At 34.3% G+C, this 18,126-nt stretch overlaps 1 protein-coding gene across 1 annotated transcript; it reads right to left on the bottom strand.

Moving 5' to 3' along the window:
- Positions 1-304: 304 nt before the first annotated feature.
- Positions 305-16,965, bottom strand: LOC149782771 (charged multivesicular body protein 4b-like). Its single transcript, XM_089934267.1, has 5 exons — positions 16,621-16,965; positions 12,370-12,547; positions 9,335-9,449; positions 6,399-6,528; positions 305-2,675 (listed from the first exon to the last, which is right to left on the bottom strand). The coding sequence occupies exons 1-5, from the start codon at positions 16,805-16,807 to the stop codon at positions 2,620-2,622; spliced, it is 666 nt and encodes a 221-aa protein (XP_089790393.1). The 5' UTR covers positions 16,808-16,965; the 3' UTR covers positions 305-2,619.
- Between the last annotated feature and the right edge of the window lie 1,161 nt (positions 16,966-18,126).

Here is an 18,126-nt window from a genome sequence, read left to right as displayed (position 1 = left end):
TAAGTGTGTTGGCCAGTAACTTAGCTCTTCCCTGGATTTGCTGCAAATTTTTAGTCCTTGTCTCAGTACTGTGCACCAGGTGTTCTCTGGCCATAACTCACAAACACTATAGTAACAGTCTGGAACTATTTTTTTTTACATAAAAAAAAAACTAAAATGAAATGCAAAAAAACAGGGCTTTCTTTCACTTTCACTCCTGTCAGTGATCATTAGAGGCAAGTGCATTCAGGCACTCAGACCACCTGCATGGATAGGCAGACAGATGGAAAAATAGGCAGACTTTGCTAAAAATAAACAACACAGATTCCAATGATGATTAATTTATTAATCAGTTGAAAAACAAATACTTAATTGATGGAGCACATATATATGTATAATTTATATTTATATACATTAGTTCACACTCACATAACTGCACTCAATATTACCAACATTACAAACCACATGAAAACAAGAAATTAAGATAGATCAATTTTTATTTCTTAACCATGTTGGGCAACAAATAGGGAAATTAAATTTCTACACGAGTAACTGTCATGATGTGTATTCTGAACCACAGAGAAGCAACAATTTATGCTAACATTACATGTCTGTCACATAAAAATTCAAAAGAATTATAAGTATTTACTTAAAATAATCAAGCTAAGACAGAATGAAATTAAAAGGATATTCTTTTTGCAATATTTCTTTTACATCATGCTTGACTGAGCATTATGGATAATAATAAAAAAAACAAGCTTGATTAATATCAACCATCATGTAGCTTTCTTAACTGCAGTAGAGATACTTTGCTGCATAGTGGATTATAACATTTAATACCAGCTTCATCATAAATTTGGATATTTTGGATTATTACAGTACCATGAAAATATACTCTTCTGTCTTTAGAGGAAATAAAATGTTTCATCATGGGATTTATCCAATATTTCCTCTTATCCATGCCAAATTAGTGAATCAAAAACTTTTGAAAACAACAACCCTGTTATGTCTATTAGCACTTCTAAGTGTATTCTTCATGAAGATTTTACCTTTGGTAAATATTTATTTACACAGATCATAAAATCAAGTTACTCATATAGTAAACTTAATTAGCATAAGAAACACATAATACCATATATAAATGCTTCAAAGTTGTGTCCAACTGTAAACAACAAAGACTTTGTTCTGCTGTTCGATGATGTTGCAGCAGATCATGGTCTGTTGTATCTACAATGGATGACTCCAAACAAGCTGCAAAGACCGTGATGTGCTGAAGCATTAAGCAATGACAGTTCTGGGTCTCAGCAGTTTGTAATTTGAATCGTCTTATATGTACATATGGTATGTTTTATTATGACACGGATGCTCACAAGCTAATCTGATGTAAAATGAGGGCAATGTTTAAGTGAAACAGAGGACATAACGTTATTAATTTTGTTGGATAATTTCGAAAATCTGACTCAACCTTAATCTTTTTAATGTAAAGCATATAGGATACCAAATCTGGTTTCGATCCATTATGCCTTTAAAACGTCACACAGTGGAAATAAAATTTGCAAAGGGACAGGACAAAGATGTGTGTAATACTACAGGTCACTTCCATACATGTGGTAGGGGAAACAAAACCTCAAAAACAACAGGAAAAGTAGTGTAAAAGTTTTAATAAAATACCCCCTGAGCACTATTACAGTAAGATAAGCAAAAGCAAAATGGTGAATTATTTTTGGGCTTGAGATGAAAAATGAGAGTGCAAAACATTAACATTACCTTGTTTGCATTATACACCAAATAAATAGCTTAATTAAGCACAGACATAACAAGTATAGGAATAACAAGAATATGTCAAACAATAATTGTTTGATCTCCACTAACATTTTATTATGAAGTCCTAAGCAAAGACAAACATGACTGAAACACTGGCACATCACTTTTTCAAATTTTCCAGGTACAATACAAGATTGGCTAGTAAATAAAATCAATGGCTACAGTCTCATCAAAAAGCAAATAAGAAATCGTACTGTTAGTATTCTTTTTTCTAGTAGTTGCATTGTCATAATTTGTACACTGAAAGTTCTCCTGATATACATGAACAATGGTGAGTTAGTCATTTGCATCAACTAAACCAATTGCTGCAATTATTACATCAAAATGCAAAAGAAATGTTTTAAATCTCTTTTTACCTTTGATTCATTTATCTGTATAGATTAACAACAAGTACGTTGTTTTTTTTTATGGTTTAAAACAAAGCATTTAATCAGCCAGTGGTTATAACTGGGGAAAAAATGACTTATGTTCTATTTCATATTTTCCAAGAAGATATGACCCTCAAATAGGTTTAACCTTAAATAGGTGTAAATAAGTTATATAAACAAGACGAATAATATTACTGACTGTTCTTCAGTTACAAATATCATGGAATTGGAAGGGTTCCGTGAAACTGGGCTGAATGTTATGTTTTTAATTGTACACAACAAATGCAATTTACTAAAAGATTAATTCTCTGCTTTATTTACTGATGTCTAAAACATACACCTATGTCACAAATTAATGAAGATGAACGCCAATTTGTTGATAGCTATGGACGTGTATCACATTTGAAATCGTTAACTCGGTTAGGTATACCTCCTCTGTTACATGCATCTAACTGGCCCATGCCTCCAATTCCTTAAGGTCATCATCATCTTCAACTGGTTTAGCTAGAGAAAAAAAGTTCAATAATTAGTTTAACTGTGGTTCCATCCAAGTAATTTCAGCTTGCAGTATTTGGTACTGCAAATGGCAAATTACAAGCTTCACATCCCCTGAAAACCAAAGTTTTTACAGTACAATTTCTGACAGCAGAATCTAACTGCTGTGATGTGTCGATTTGACATAAGATGTTGATTACCATTTATAATTAGGTTACAAGTGCCATTTGACTGAGAATTGTTTTTGCTTCTAATGCCTGACTTAAGTAATGCTTACCTAAGATGGAATGATGGCTTGTGTACGAAACATATAATGAAAGAAAAATTAAACTATAGGAATAGTGTCCAATTTGCTCACTTAAAAAACCCAACTCTCAGGCAGCCACTACTCAATGACTGAGACAAGAATATAATGGACAAAACTCCACATAAAGATTGATGCTGCACTCTCCAAAATGAATTTCCATAAATCCAAGATACATCCTTTTCTTTTCTTTTAGTTCCAGAGTGGTGAAACCATCAGTGACATTCGTGAGTACCGTAATAAATAACATGATTTTTAATCTGGACAATCTGGTGGCTATATTGGATGTCAGATCAGCACCATTTTCATTCAGAACGAACCTGACATTATTAGAAGTCTTTTGGTGAAAATCAAACATTCGTATTCACCAGCAGTAATGATGTAATTTTCAAGACTTGTGCTACTTTCAATTTGAACAACTAGATATCATAATAAATGTGTTGGTGAAACCCCATGATGATATGACCATCCATTTAGTAGTAGTGACGAAAAGATTTTCAAGCTAGCCCTGACAGCAATCAAGCAAAACACAACTGCTCTATCCATATTCTATCAGACACAACTACACAACAATAAATGGCACCAAATCATCAAAAGTAAAAGTAAAACGGCCTTTTGATACCCCAATTGTTAAGAGATATCTAATTACCAGTTTCACTGCAATCCATTAAAAAAAATAGAATAGTTATACTTGGGGGAAATTGTGTGCCAGATGGAAGTACAAATGGAGAGATGTGAATATTACCTGATACCACCACATCTATTGTCGGGGGTAAAAAAAATGAGTTACATTGAGTTTATTACTTGGACTGAATATCATAAAGATGTCACAAGTAGTGGACATAGTGACCTTAACTATTTATTATGTGCTGCTAATTATCAAGCACCCAAACAGTACCTGTTGATAAAAAAATCCAATTCATTTTCTCAAGACTTTAAAGAATTATTGGAATTATACAAATCTTACAAAATGCGAAAAAATAATTATATTCTGAAGAAAAGGAAATAAGATGGTTGTTCTCTTTTTGGATAGAAAAACATTCTATTCAGAGTTACATTCAGTCAATAAAAGTCTATAGGGCATGCAGATTATGTTATATATGTGACAGTAGAAAAAACTGAAGATAAATTCCATTTTTTATTATAATGCCAAAATTACTCAAAATTAAGATTTAAGTTTCTTCTGAAGTAATATGACGAATACCAGTCTTATGAAATATTTTGCAATTTGCTTTATAATAAATCCAACGAGGTAATCAGAATAAAAGCATGCTATATTTTGCCTTCAAGCTAAGGCCAACATTTAGAATAAAAGCATGCTATATTTTGCCTTCAAGCTAAGGCCAACATTTAGAATAAAAGCATGCTATATTTTGCCTTCAAGCTAAGGCCAACATTTTTTTTTACTAACTAATTATGTATATTAGTTATATTCCCTGTATTAATTACCACCATACTATAGACTTAGAAACTACTCGTGTTTCCACACCAATGGTATATTTTCTTCATTAAGTATGTTATTGTTTGACTTACCACCATACTATAGACTTAGAAACTACTCGTGTTTCCACACCAATGGTATATTTTCTTCATTATATAATTTACCGTGGCCAATGGCCTTGTATGAGAAACAAGAAAGTTCTTCTAAAGAGTTCTGCAGTATCACTTTTAAAATTTGATGTCATCACAGACCCATGGAAATTCCATTCTAAATTGCCTTAAATGTTTAAAAATACAAGATGATTATCAAGTGGTGTTGAGTCTAAATCTCAGTGATAACTTTAAGATGTGACATATACAAAGCGTTAACGAGATGATGCTAAAGAGGATTATATAACAAATATTTTTAGTGTACAGTTAACCTGTGGGGACTGATGGTGAGTGTTTGTAGTCAACATAATTATTGTGAAAACTCAAGAAGCTAGCGATGTAACATGCTACTAAGACTTAATAAGTGCAACAATAAAATACAGCAGAGTTAACAGTGAATAGAACATCAGTTAAACAATAGCAAAATCTAATTAATACAGGGAATAGTTTACAGCTTGCAGTGAACCAATGAGACATAAGTCTAATTTATCTTATCTCCTTTATAAATACCTGATTTTTCTTTTATTAAAATAAAATGTTACAGTATGTACCATATATACTGGGACACTGTAAAAGAAATGGAATACCCTAAAGTATTTTTAAAATGTTTTATAATGCACTTTAAGTTTCAGGACATTTCAATTTTAACATTATTTCCAAGACAAACGTTTGAGACTTTTTCTATGAGTCTAATCCAAGAACTTACTGATCTGTTATGGTTCCAACACCCTAATGTTATCTTTGTTGTGACTCCTAATCACTAATTCAAGGTGTTTGCTGGATCTACATACTGGCTGAGTAACCAATTGGGTTTTCCACTGAGCTAAATATACATGTGACAGCCTGACACCTACTGCATGATAAATAGTTCCTGCCATACTACTGAAACTTTACCTATTTCAGCTGACATGTGGTCACATTTCTTCATTTTGAATGAAAACATAAACTATGAAAATGATTAATATACGTTGCTTTAGCACAACATATAACCAGCGATGCTTACATAGATGAAAAATATACTTCAATTATAAAGATAATGCCTACCTTGACCAGCTAAACATATGCTGTCATTAGAAAAACATCCTTAGAACAAATGTTTAAATTTACAGTGACCGATAACTTCAAATAAATGATTCACCATAGAATCTTCTCTTTCTTAAGACATTCCCTTCCTCACATAATTTGTACAGGAATGTGGAAGGTCAGCAACTATATGAGTCATCTCAGTTTTTAAGGCAATTCTGTTTATTATCACAGTGCTTCAAGGAATCTAACAGTTTAGTTTGAACACATTTCATTCTCTATTAAAGAACATATTATTTTGGATGGATTGATGGACAAAAAAAAAGCCGGCCATCCAGATAGATACGTGTAGACTGGTTGTGCATTTAACCTTTGTAATAGAGGGATTCCAAGCAGTCACAGATTTAAATTGTTTACCTTCATCATTTATGTTTATTCACTGTACCGAATTTATAGAGCTTTACCTTTTAATTCTCACCATTTAGAACTTCTTGTTAATATATCTTCCAAGCATGTATTTCCCCACTGTATTTTGTGATACTTTATATTTACCAGTTTAAAACTTTACTCTTAAGCAACACAACCAAAAAACCCTGCAACATCTTTAAATGAAAATTCTGATGCGAAATCCCACTCCCTATTAAAAAAAAAAGGAAATGATTTCAAAACACAGGTGGAATTTAATGATGAAATTAAAGTAAGAAATTGAAAGATGTGCATTTCTGTACATTTGGTTTATTTTTCGCTGCAATATTGAGAAATAAAGGTAAATCATGCAAATGTGTGTCCTAGAGCAGACCATGAGAGTGTAGTACCTTTAGCCTTTGCAATAGATGGCCTCTCTGTCGGAACAGGTGGAAGCTCTGCAATGGGCTCTCCCACATTAAGCAGTTTCTCATCCAGATCTTCTTGCTCTAGTTCTTCCAGTTCTGCCAGCAAATCATCCTAAGTGTATAAATATGATATTAAATTTTTTTATTTAAAATGCACATATTATAAAAGAGTCAATATACCTTGAAACAAACATGCACTATGCAACAAAATTTGGAACACTGCATTTAAAATCTGACAAAAATGGAAAACTTTACTTTGGTAGAACTTCTACTACCATGCAAATCCAGCCCTCCCAGGCTAAAATGTTTTAGCTAAAAAGCCATTAGTTATCTGCACACCTGAGTGGCAGTTAGAGTGATCTCCCCATGACCCAGAGTTACATGCCAAATCATGTGAAATCATCAGTTACTACTGAAGCAGAGGGCACAATCTATATATGGATGTCACTTCAGAGCATGCACTAGGTCTATAGATGATCTTGAGATTAAGTGTAAAGAACAGACAGGATTTATTATCAATATCTGTTCAAAAGCCTGTTCTTGGCAATGAAAGCAGGGGTATTCATGAGTGATACTAATACTTTTTGTAAGTATTTCTCTCCTCCAAAAACTATTTTGGTTTATTTCTGAAACTCTCTGCATTTGTTTGATCAAGCCAAGCAGAATACAACAACAGCTGCATCCTAGCACATGATCCAATATAGGAAAAGGTTAGCAAAAAAAACTACAAAAAAAAACAAGATTTGTGTCATATGGGTGAGAAGTACGGATCTCAGACATGAATGAAAATAACTTGCATATGTATGTGTGCTTGTCGGTATAACCACTGTTTCTGACTTGGAAAACTTGAACAATATTGATGCTGATACTGCTGTCAGAAATGCAACTACGAGAGGTCTCAGAAAAGCTTATAATGCATATTTTGATGAATTTTTTTATGTGGGACATAGAAAATCAATTATGCAAGAGTCCTATGTAAGCATACAATAGCTAGATGGTAAATTCATAGGATTTGCCGGTCCTGTTTCAACCACCAGCTGAGTGTGTTAGTCAATTGACCATTTTAGCTGTGCTGATATTTACAATGACAGAATTCAGTGGCTGAAAGGCCCCCAGATGTACATGTTGTCATTATAAGAGTACATCAAAAGAACATGATGCAATAGCTGGGTGGCAAGTTCAAAGACTCTTACTAGCTGCAGAGTGGTGGGAAAATGTGCTGATTTGGCAATGGCTGATTTCAGAGACAGAAAGACCCAGAAATGTACATTTGGTCATGATAAGAATACATCAAATGAACAAACTTAGCTTTCCATATTGTCTTCATTTCCTAGTGTAGCAGAATGAGTAGTGCGTGTGACCTCAAAATCAAGACACTTGGAGACTTGGACAAAATGTTGTTCACAACTCTGGATAAGCATTTTCAAGTTAAACAACAAACTGACAAAGATTGTGATGAGATTCAGAAGAGTGCTGAAGTTGCTTGAACTAATAGTTCAGATGGAACAGTAGTCAAATGTAAGAAAGTGCGTGATGCCTAGCTTAGTGTTTTGGAATACAGCCTTTGCTTGAACTGACAAAATTCAGTCTCACTCTAATGGACAAACAAGATTTATATGTCAGTGGTATAAAGAATTTTGAAAAATTAAACTCAAGGACAACCACTGGTTATTCTCATCTGGCCATTTAGCCACTTCAGGTATGCCCAATATGCATATGGGAACTACAACTTTTGCTGGTAGGCCTCCTATTTTTACCGAAATAGGATGTCCTGGAGTTATACTTTTGAAATCCTAGCGAGACCTCTGACTACTATGTCTCATCATGCCTGCAATGGTAAGACAAATATTAACATTACTGTAGACACACCTCTGTATCTAGCTAAATTTAGGTAAATGTAAAAGATTAGTATTATGTTGTTTAAGTCTTTTGGCCTAAAATAAACTGCTGCAATAAATTTATAGAAAAGTCTGGTTTGCCTATTGTGCAGGACTGTTTCAGAACTGAATGGTGGTTGTGATGGGAGTGTTTCTTGGTACTTTATCAATGACTAAGTACTTTAAAATTTAACTGACTTGGTCCAAACATAACTTCCACCACCAATATTTAAATTAAGAAGTCTTCCAACAGCCCTCAGATAAACTTAAGTACTGAAAATGCAGATGGCTTCCAGGGTTGAGAGTGTGTGTGTGTGTGTGATTCGGATTTTTAACGTAGCTTTGACAACTTTTCAGTCATACTGCTACAATGTCTGCAGTGTGGCAGTTTACAGTGATGTCCAGCACTGGGAAATCATGTCACAGACCTGTATCATGATGTCCCACCCAGTCACATTATCCTGACACCAGGCCGACCAGTCCTAACACTAACCTCTTACTGCTGAGTGCCAAGCGAGGCAGCTGTTAGTACCATTTTTAAAAGTCTATGGTATGACGCGGCCAGGGATCGAACCCATGACACCCCACATCCAAAGCGGACTCTCTAACCACTAGGCTACCAGAGTGGTTGCAGCGTTGAAGTGATATTAATTTACATAAGATCTGATGAAAGAACAGAGTTACTCCAGAGAAAGTGTTATTCCTGGTCTTCTTTTACTAACATAAACATATTTCTCAAAATAACCTGAATAAAATTATTATGAATTTCATCTGTTTATATCACAAGATAATTCTTATCAACAACTGAAACATTATTTGATGTTTTCCTCTGGTGATACATTTTTCTACCATGTTTTCATTTATTTCCATCAGTGGAATATCAAATGGAGCTCCCTTAACATAGAACTGACCTGAAAGGTCAGTTTCTATCTATTTGTTTCTAGCTGGGTAACCGAGTGTTATTATTACTAGTAAAACCTAATATAATTGGTAAAAGTGAAAGAACACTGCAGTAGGCATGAAATCATCAAGATGTATTACCTCATCCACATCTTGTCCAAAACCAACTGGATTTGATATTGCATCAGAAATCTCTTGTGCAATTTCTTGTTGCTCAGCCACATCATCCATCAAATCATGGACCTTGTCAACATCCCTAAAAGTAGGACAAAAATATTGGATATTGGTGACATGAGTCTGCACTGAGTTAAAGTATATCAAGTTAAAAATGTCTCCTGCTGACAAATTTGTGTTCACTGCACAACCTGGAAGGCTCTAATGATGTAAGGAACGTAAGGCTACATCATTCTCAATCATTACTGCTGGGAAATATGGTTCAAAGAATTTTGTAATATATGAAATGCAGATTTAATAGCAACATGTTGGAAAGGACAGCCTGAAACATCAAGATATGAAAGGAATAACATTATAATTAAAACAAACAAGGAAATGTATGCAAACAAAATTTACAAGATGGTTATAAAACATCCTGCTACTTGGATTCACAGTACAATTAAAATCTCAATAAAATGTAATATAGCAGAAACATTCATCATTATGGGTTCTTCTTTAGTGCTGGTTAAAAAAAGAAGGGAACTTAGCCTGAAAATATAGATTCATTTTTTGGGGTTTAATATTTGCTCCAAATATTACTAAACTAAACCCTAAAACAAAGGTATAAAAACTACTTTGTTTATTTATTACTTTTAAATAAATTACCCATCCCATGTAATGTTTGGGATGATGTGATATATTTTTCAATTTTCAGGACTCTTTTAAACCAACATATGCCATTTCTCTGAGGATAGTATGCTTTAACTGAAATGAACATAACTGTTTTTAAAACTAATTGATATTTATAATATAATAAGATGCCTTTCATTAAAGATGTCAACGGGTACCCGGTAACTCAGGTACCTGCCTATTAATAATTACCCAGGTAATAAAATTATCTATAGGATACCCATATAGTTGTGTAAAAACAAAACAACAACAAAAATGTTTCCAAGTCAGGAGCAAGCGAGACACAGAACAAGTTCAAGGCTTGATTCTTGCGATATTGATCCACTGAAGGCCTCCATCTACTGGTCTTATATTTTCTACATATGTGACCATTTGGCTATGTTTGTCGAACAGTCTCCTTATTTTCTATTTATAGTGATTGTACATGACATGTTTCTAAGAAAACATGGGTTTCTTGAATTTGAAACTGTGTAACAGATTTATTAGTTTGATAAACACTAAAGTAGCAAAATTGTCTATACTGGAAAAAACATGGTGCCAAATATTAACTGAAACAGACATTACTGATGTGACTCATCAATGTCTATGACTGAAAAATGTTAGAGAGGAATTTTGTTAAATTGAAGAATATGTTGCATCAGGAAAAGGAAAAATCAATAGTGCTTTACAAATTTAAAAGAGGAATTCTACAGATATATAATACAGCATTCAGAATGTGTGGACTTGACTTTACGACTTTCCAGTGAAAGTTAAACATGTGATGTAAAGTGAAGGCTGTGTTTAAATGAGTTATGATTTTGTTTTGTGTCTGTATTCTCATCCTAATCCAGATAGTTGGCCAATTTGTGCCAAGAATTTTAACTAACTGCAGATCCACGCAAGTAGCAAAAATATGTTTTTCGTACAGTTTTCTGTAATTATGGCATGTCACATATAGATAACTCTTTTTATGCTCAGACTGCACATTTTTGACACTCATATTAGTAGCAATTATGCTTATACCTACTGTGGGGTTGACATCTATGGACTTACAACAATCCAGTTCAGGTTCACATTTATTATCATTTTCCTTTGATCGGTTCCCCAGGTGAAAGTTCATTAGTATCGAAGGGTACCCAGAAAACGTTTTCTAAAATTTTGACATCTTTACCTTCCATAAAATAAAAATATCTGATCTACCTTCAACAGATTAGGAAAAACAATACACCGTAACACTTATCAGCATAAGCTTCACAATTCTAGCATGAACAGTACCCAGGAAATGAAGATCGAACACAAAATTTAACCCAGTATGAATTGATAAAAAAAAAACTGCATTGTCATGAACTAAATGCAAACATGTAACCTAAGCTAGTAAAACGAAAATGGAGGTCTTGGTTATGAATGAGCATAGTACTAATTCTGATGTATACAATCTAGTATAATCATTCAAGCACAAATAGTAAAAACACAAAATTTAACCTAGGTTAGTGAAATAAAAAATGTAGGTCAGTCACCTACTCTTAGTACTTTACAAAATGCAAACTCTTGCCAAATTTCATTATTTAAGGTATAAAAAAGATACAGAAGAGATACAAATACAACCATGTTGTCATAACAGTAAAGTTTATCAAAGAATATGTTGTGGTTAATGGATAACTACTGAAATTATTAAAAACATTAACACTGGGTTCCACTAAATACGGTGTCTCCCATTTCAGTCAAGTTATTAGGATAGCTCCTCCTTACACAAAGACACAGTGATCACATTCAAGAGAGCTCTCAAAATTCACTTATTTCTACTGCAAGAACAAACTTAAAGACCTAATAATGTTTCCTACCTGAAATATTCTCAGCATGTTTTTTATTTTTTAATGCTTTTCTAATTTCATATTGTTTGTTTTTGTAATAATATTATGTTTTTCTTATCTTATAGGTGTTGTCTAATGCTGTAAAGTGCTTAGAGCTTCTAAAGATTAGGCGCTATACAAAGTCCTCATTATTATTATTATTATTATCATCATTAAGCAGATGAATCAGGAAAGCATTGCTTACCATGGTACATGTTTACGCATACAGTACAAGTACACCAAAGTTTTAGCTGAAAACAGCAATGATACATTCTTTCCAAAACACTGCACAGTAGAGCAATGTTGATGCTGCCCATCACAAGATATAAGAATGTATGAGACATCAGGTCATGTACTTCAGGCATATATAGTAGCATTAATCCAAAATGTCAAATGAATATATAGTAACTGAAAAATGTAACTTTCATGAGCAGTCAAAACAAAACCTTAATATTTATGATGAAGCCATTCACAGGCATGTTGTTAATAAAAGGAGTTATGTACATGTTATTGTGAGCAGACTTCAGGGCAGTAGCAGCCGATCCCATTGCCTTAAGGACCTCTGTGTTGGTGCTGGCATTCTCGAGAGCTTCTCGCTGGAACTCTATTGTTGTCAAAGTGCCATCAATCTGCTGAAGCTGTTTCTCGTAGCGCTTTTTCCTCTTCAGTGCCGCCAATGCAACTGAAATATCCATAACATATGATGTAAAGCATTCACTACACTAGTGATAAAGTATGATGAAACATTACAGGTACAGTAACATAATGTCTTGTGATGCCACAAAGTGATGATAAGTAATAAATGAAATGAAATCTAGGCAGGTCACATCATAAGCATTGGTCTCCAAGAATCTATTGTAGAGCTGGTACTGAGACAAGAAGAAAATCAGTTATGGGGTTACATTATTTGTCTTTTACAAGAGATATCAGCAGAAGGCTGATAACAGAAATCTGAGGTTCATTCATTGTCAGTGAGCCAGTTTTAGAATGGCACTATGCTCTGCCCAGTCTGTGGTATACCTAGTCCTACAATGTTATACATATCACATGTTATGTATGTTTGGTGCTACTGCCCAAATAATAGTCTTGTGTAGCATGTTCCAGTGCTGACTGACATCAGAACAATTATTCTTATTTTCAAGAATATCTCACACAACTGGCAGCACCTAATGAAGCTTTTCCACAAATTAAAGTCATGTTGATTTAGGCAGACATTACTTTCAATGATGTCTTTTTTCAAATAAATCCAGATTCTCACACAAGCAGAGATAGACGTTTTTAAGCTCCAACCAGCTATTAGAACATGAAAATGTGACCATCTGCTACTCTCTGACTTTGATTCCATTAGGATAAAGACAGCAAAGTAAGTATAACCAATGAGATTGAAATTTGTGGAAGCATCAATATGGGATGCAAAATGTATGAGGTATTCCTAAAAGGTTTCCTGTCTCCTGTCAGTCAACTTGGGAACATGCTATACAAGGCTGTTATTTAGGAAGTAAGACATATCATTAAAACATAAATATATGATACGTCTTACATTGTAGGAAATATGGCATACCTTGCCCTTCTTGGAATCTGTTCTCAACTTCTGCCATAAATCTCCAGAGATTTAATTCACTGCGTCCAGCAACATTCTTCATGTGCATTTTGGGCATCAACTCAGCATCATTTAATCCAGTTTTTATCCACTGTGCAAATATTATCTTAAATACACAAATGGGACTGAGCTCACACAAATGGGAAATGTAGCAAAATTCTAAATCACTGACTCACCCTGTTCTGCCTAGAGACAAGGATAAAGTCACAGTGCACTGATGTGTGCAAATATGGTGTGAATGTATCAGAATTTACCATATTTCTTTTGTAGCCAGAAGGACTATAGTTTTAAATATACTTCCCCATTCCGATTAAAAAAATCATAAAAGATGCACAGAACTTTGTCAGTTAATTTATTGATTTATAATTTCAAACCTGATTATGCCCTGGTGTGCCCCAACACGGAAGTTCTCAGTGCAAAAGATAACCATTCTTACCAGTCATTTCCAGTTCCTGGATAATTCCATTTTCAGCGAAGGGGTGTATGCATGACTAACATATACATACATAGAAGGAAAATACTGCCGTTTGCTTCCGATATCAGAGCTCAAATTTAACACAAATTTCTTTGTAGCCAGAAGGACGAGTATATTGAGAAATTTACTAGTCCTGACAAATCTTTACTAGCCGTGTTCACAAAACAATGTCACACAGCTTTTATGTACGTTTACCAATTCGATTTTAAAGTCTGAATGACCCACAACAAAACTGGATGTTTTCTGTGTTTGTTATTGCGAATTGCATACACCAGTTACACCACATGACATTCCTTTCCTAATTATAATTCAGCCATTCCCTATCTTTTGTCCAAGTCTTCTGAAATTTTCCATTACGCTTTTCCCTATCATAACAAATATTCCTCATCATTCTCATTCTACTTTTGCTTTTCTTCCGGTGGCTGAACACCTTCTACCAAATGCCACATTTTGCCTGTCTTATAAGGAATTGTGCCTTGTTTTGAAATACGAGATGTTATAGTACATGTATAGCTGACGCAAATTATTTAAAGCAAGAAAAGGAATGGCACAGTGTCCTTTATATAAGAAAGTCAGAGCAAGAAACACATTTCAAAACACGTGTCTTTGCCCCCTCCCACAATTAAATGGCCTCTCCCTAACAAAGACTTAACTTCAGTAGATGTTCTGCATGATCAAAGCAGTGGCTATTGTAAACACTGTTATAAAATACTAGCATCAGAAGATAGTGTTAGTTTCGGCTTGGAAAAGGTGTGTTCCCATCAAGCGAAGCCATCTGACACTAGGTGCATTGTATTTAACAGCTCCAATTACTGTATCATATGTCGTAAGTTTGGTAATTGTTCCTAATTAATCGAACCTCATTGTATTGTTGAAATTAATAAAAAGGTGGAAAATTTTCAAATCTTAGATGCTCATGCTCAGAGATTTTAATTCCCAACATATGTACGGAATTCTGCTTGGATATCTCCATGTGTATTCAAATATTTGTTCATTCTTGTAAGGGAAAAATATAAAAACTGTTCTTATCATCATAGAAAAAGTAGTTGTATGGAAAGGATGTGTCAATAACATAATTGTAATAAATTGATCTAATTCTTATAATTATTTCGATGGAAATGTAAATTATGTAGTTTCCTGTTTGTGACTGTTGGAGCGTTTGGGTAGCGAAACAAAAAAAAACAACTAACCTTAAACAAAAAAATGCGCAAACTAATTTCTTTGAATAGTTTTTGCCATGTTCTTTTGTGTGGTATACCGCTTTGTAGTTTGTTAGTGTGGTCGAGTAAACAAAGTGTGATACGTCATTTTTCATTTAATTCATTATCAGATTAATTAGGATCAATTACCAAACTTCTGTTGTTAATGACATGACCATAATTTGCGCTGTTAAGTGAAATGCACAAAATCAGATGGTTTCTTATAGAAACGCACCTTTCCGAGGCAGACTTCATCTTCTCATGCTAATATTTTATGACTGTGTTTACAATGGCCACTGCTTTGATTCTACAGAACATCTGCTAAGTCAGGTCTTTATTAGGGAATGGCTTAAACTAACGCTGACTATTGATAATCGAAACTTACTAGCCCATTAGACTATTAACATTATGAAATTTACTAGTCCGACAGGAAATCTGCTAGCCTCGGGCTAGCGGCCTACCGCTAATTTTGAGCCCTGGATATTTACAATGTCAAATCAAACAAAGGAAAGGAATGACATCTACAAATTTGCCTTTCACTGTGGATTTAACAAGCGGTGTAATTTCTATGTTCATGCGTGAAAAGAGATATAACTCTAAACTCTCAACATTATCATAATTTATGGAAATATCCTTCAGTTACTGAATACTATGAATAGGTCACAATGTTTGATGAAAAGGGACTCACCCATAGTGTACGCAATATGGCTTTGTGTTAGCATGGAAAGTGCATCTGCCTCAGATGTGGGAGGTTGCGGCTTCGATCCCCGGCAGAGTCATACCAACGACTTACAAAAATGGTACTAACACTAACAGCTGCCTTGCTTGGCGCTCAGCATTAAGAGGTCAGTGTCAGGACTGGTCGGCCTGGTGTCAGGATAATGCGACTGGGTGGGACATCATGCTACATGTCTGCGGCATGATGCCCCAGTGCTGGACATCACTATAAACTGTCACACTGCAGACACCGTAGCAATATGACTGAAAATTTTTTAAAGCTACGTTAAAAATCTAAATCACACACACACACAATATGTAAGCTAAAAGGTGCTGAGGATGCTAGTGTCAAGGCCGATCTGGTCACAATCAGGTTAGAAATTATAAATCAACGAATCAATTGACTAAGCTCTGTTAACTTTTTATTACATTAAAGATTTCCGTTATTGAAATCGGTAGGGGAGTAACAACAAACGGGAAAGTATATTCCGACTATAGCAGATTGAGAAATTTTGAGCCGACTGTTTGAGACCCCCCTGGCGACAATCGGGTTAGAAATTATCGATTGATGAATGACATGACTATGTTTTGCTTATTTATTTTATCCTTGATGCCATTCGTTTTCAAAATCGTAAGTGGGGATACAATCTGTCCGGAGGGTAGGCCAATACGGCATACATTTTGGCGTTCCATTGTTTTACTTTCAATAAATCAGCCTAGCATTCCTACAATGAACCTTTGCTTTATATTTAATTCAACATTACCCCTCTTATTCTTTGTCCCATTCTTTTTGGCAATTGTTAATTCCTGGTCTACTTTCTTCTCCAAGAATTCTGACTTTTTGTTCAGCATCTCTTCAATTTCTCTTAGCCGTTGAATGGCTTCCTGGGGAGTAGGTCCTTTTCCATCTTTTGACTTTCCTGAGCCGAAAACTTTCGCGAAGAAACTCATCCTGCTACTCTAACAAACAAGCCCGTGATATTGTGTGTTTAACAGATTCGCGATATTTATATAAGTGAAAAGGAAACTAGCTCAAAACAGGTAATAATACAGGGGTGATGTTGACTCAGAAACCCTTCCTGTTAAAACTCGGCTATAAGCGAAGTAAAATAAATAGTGCATTTGATTGGCTGAAATTTGCAACCAGGCGCAATAGCCAGATAGGCGGCGAATAGGTCTGGTCCTGTCGCGAACAAGACTTGCCGTCTGCGAAAAGGACCGAGGTTGCTTTTTACTAACAGTTTTAGTCAATATTTTTATTTCGCAAACGAAATTAGTTTGTGTAGCAACTCATTTCACCCATAGCATTTAATATATCTGTATTAACATAAAGTGTTAAAAATGGGCTTTTTTTCGCTAGACGTGTCTTTTCGCGAAAATGATTATCGTCTGTGAAAAGAACGAAGTACACTTTTGCAAACAGTATCAATCAATATTTTTATTTCACAAATTACATTATTGTGTGAAGTATCCCATTTTACGTAGTCTCAAATAGATCTTTCTTAATATAACGGTTCAAAATGGGTCCTTCTCGCTAAACAGGTTCTTTTTACGATAAAGACTTACCGTCTGCAAAATGGACTCTACATATTTATTAACAGTTTTGATCAATATTTCTATTTCACGAATGAAATTAAAATGTGTCTGAACTCACTGTATATAGCATTTAATATATATTTTCAAGATTAAATGATAAAATGTGTTCTTTTCGCGTAAAGGACTTACCGTCAGGGAAAAGGACCCAGTATTTTTTTTTTTTTTTTTTTTTTGTTTGTTTGTTTGTTTGTTTACTAACAGTTTCAATTAATATTTCTATTTCACGAATTAAATTAATTTGTGTATTTACTGAATCAATATTATATTCCGATTTCTTTCTTTTAATCCATTATTACCATAACCTCAAAATTTGTATATCACGAAACAAACATGAACTCTGGATTCTGTTGTTTGCAGATTTTTCATGGTAACATTATAAATTATTTTAAAAATAGTAAAAAAAACAGAGGATTCATTAGTCAAACGAAACAATCGAGGGGTTGGGGTGGGGTGGATATACATTTGACTTAAGGTGGCGCTCTACAGTTGCGTATTTTGCATAGGGTTAAGATTTTAAAGAAAAGAATTTCCCCGGCTTTCCTCACTGGTTATACTGGCTATTTAAAAAAGACCTTGTATATCTTAAGTATAATTAAAAGAACCTTTAATTCCCTTTATTTTGGTGCATGATTGATGGGTGTACTATGGGTTATAGAGTATACAGCTTGGCCTTA

This window comes from Sinohyriopsis cumingii, chromosome 15 (genome assembly GCF_028554795.1).
Source record: "Sinohyriopsis cumingii isolate HCF-2022 chromosome 15, ASM2855479v2, whole genome shotgun sequence".
In the NCBI taxonomy this organism is placed as follows: Eukaryota; Metazoa; Mollusca; class Bivalvia; order Unionida; family Unionidae; genus Sinohyriopsis; species Sinohyriopsis cumingii.
Note: the sequence above shows the minus strand (reverse complement) of the source record. Positions and strands in the feature narration are given on the sequence as shown.

Excerpts from the sequence above, each read along its gene's own strand:
- LOC149782771 (XM_089934267.1), bottom strand. The coding sequence starts at position 16,807 with ATGAGTTTCTTCGCGAAAGTTTTCGGCTCAGGAAAGTCAAAAGATGGA. Across the intron at positions 6,529-9,334 it reads TTGGACAAGATGTGGATGAG|GATGATTTGCTGGCAGAACT; the intron begins GTAATACATCTT and ends TTATACACTTAG. Across the intron at positions 2,676-6,398 it reads ATCTATTGCAAAGGCTAAAG|CTAAACCAGTTGAAGATGAT; the intron begins GTACTACACTCT and ends TTTTTTCTCTAG.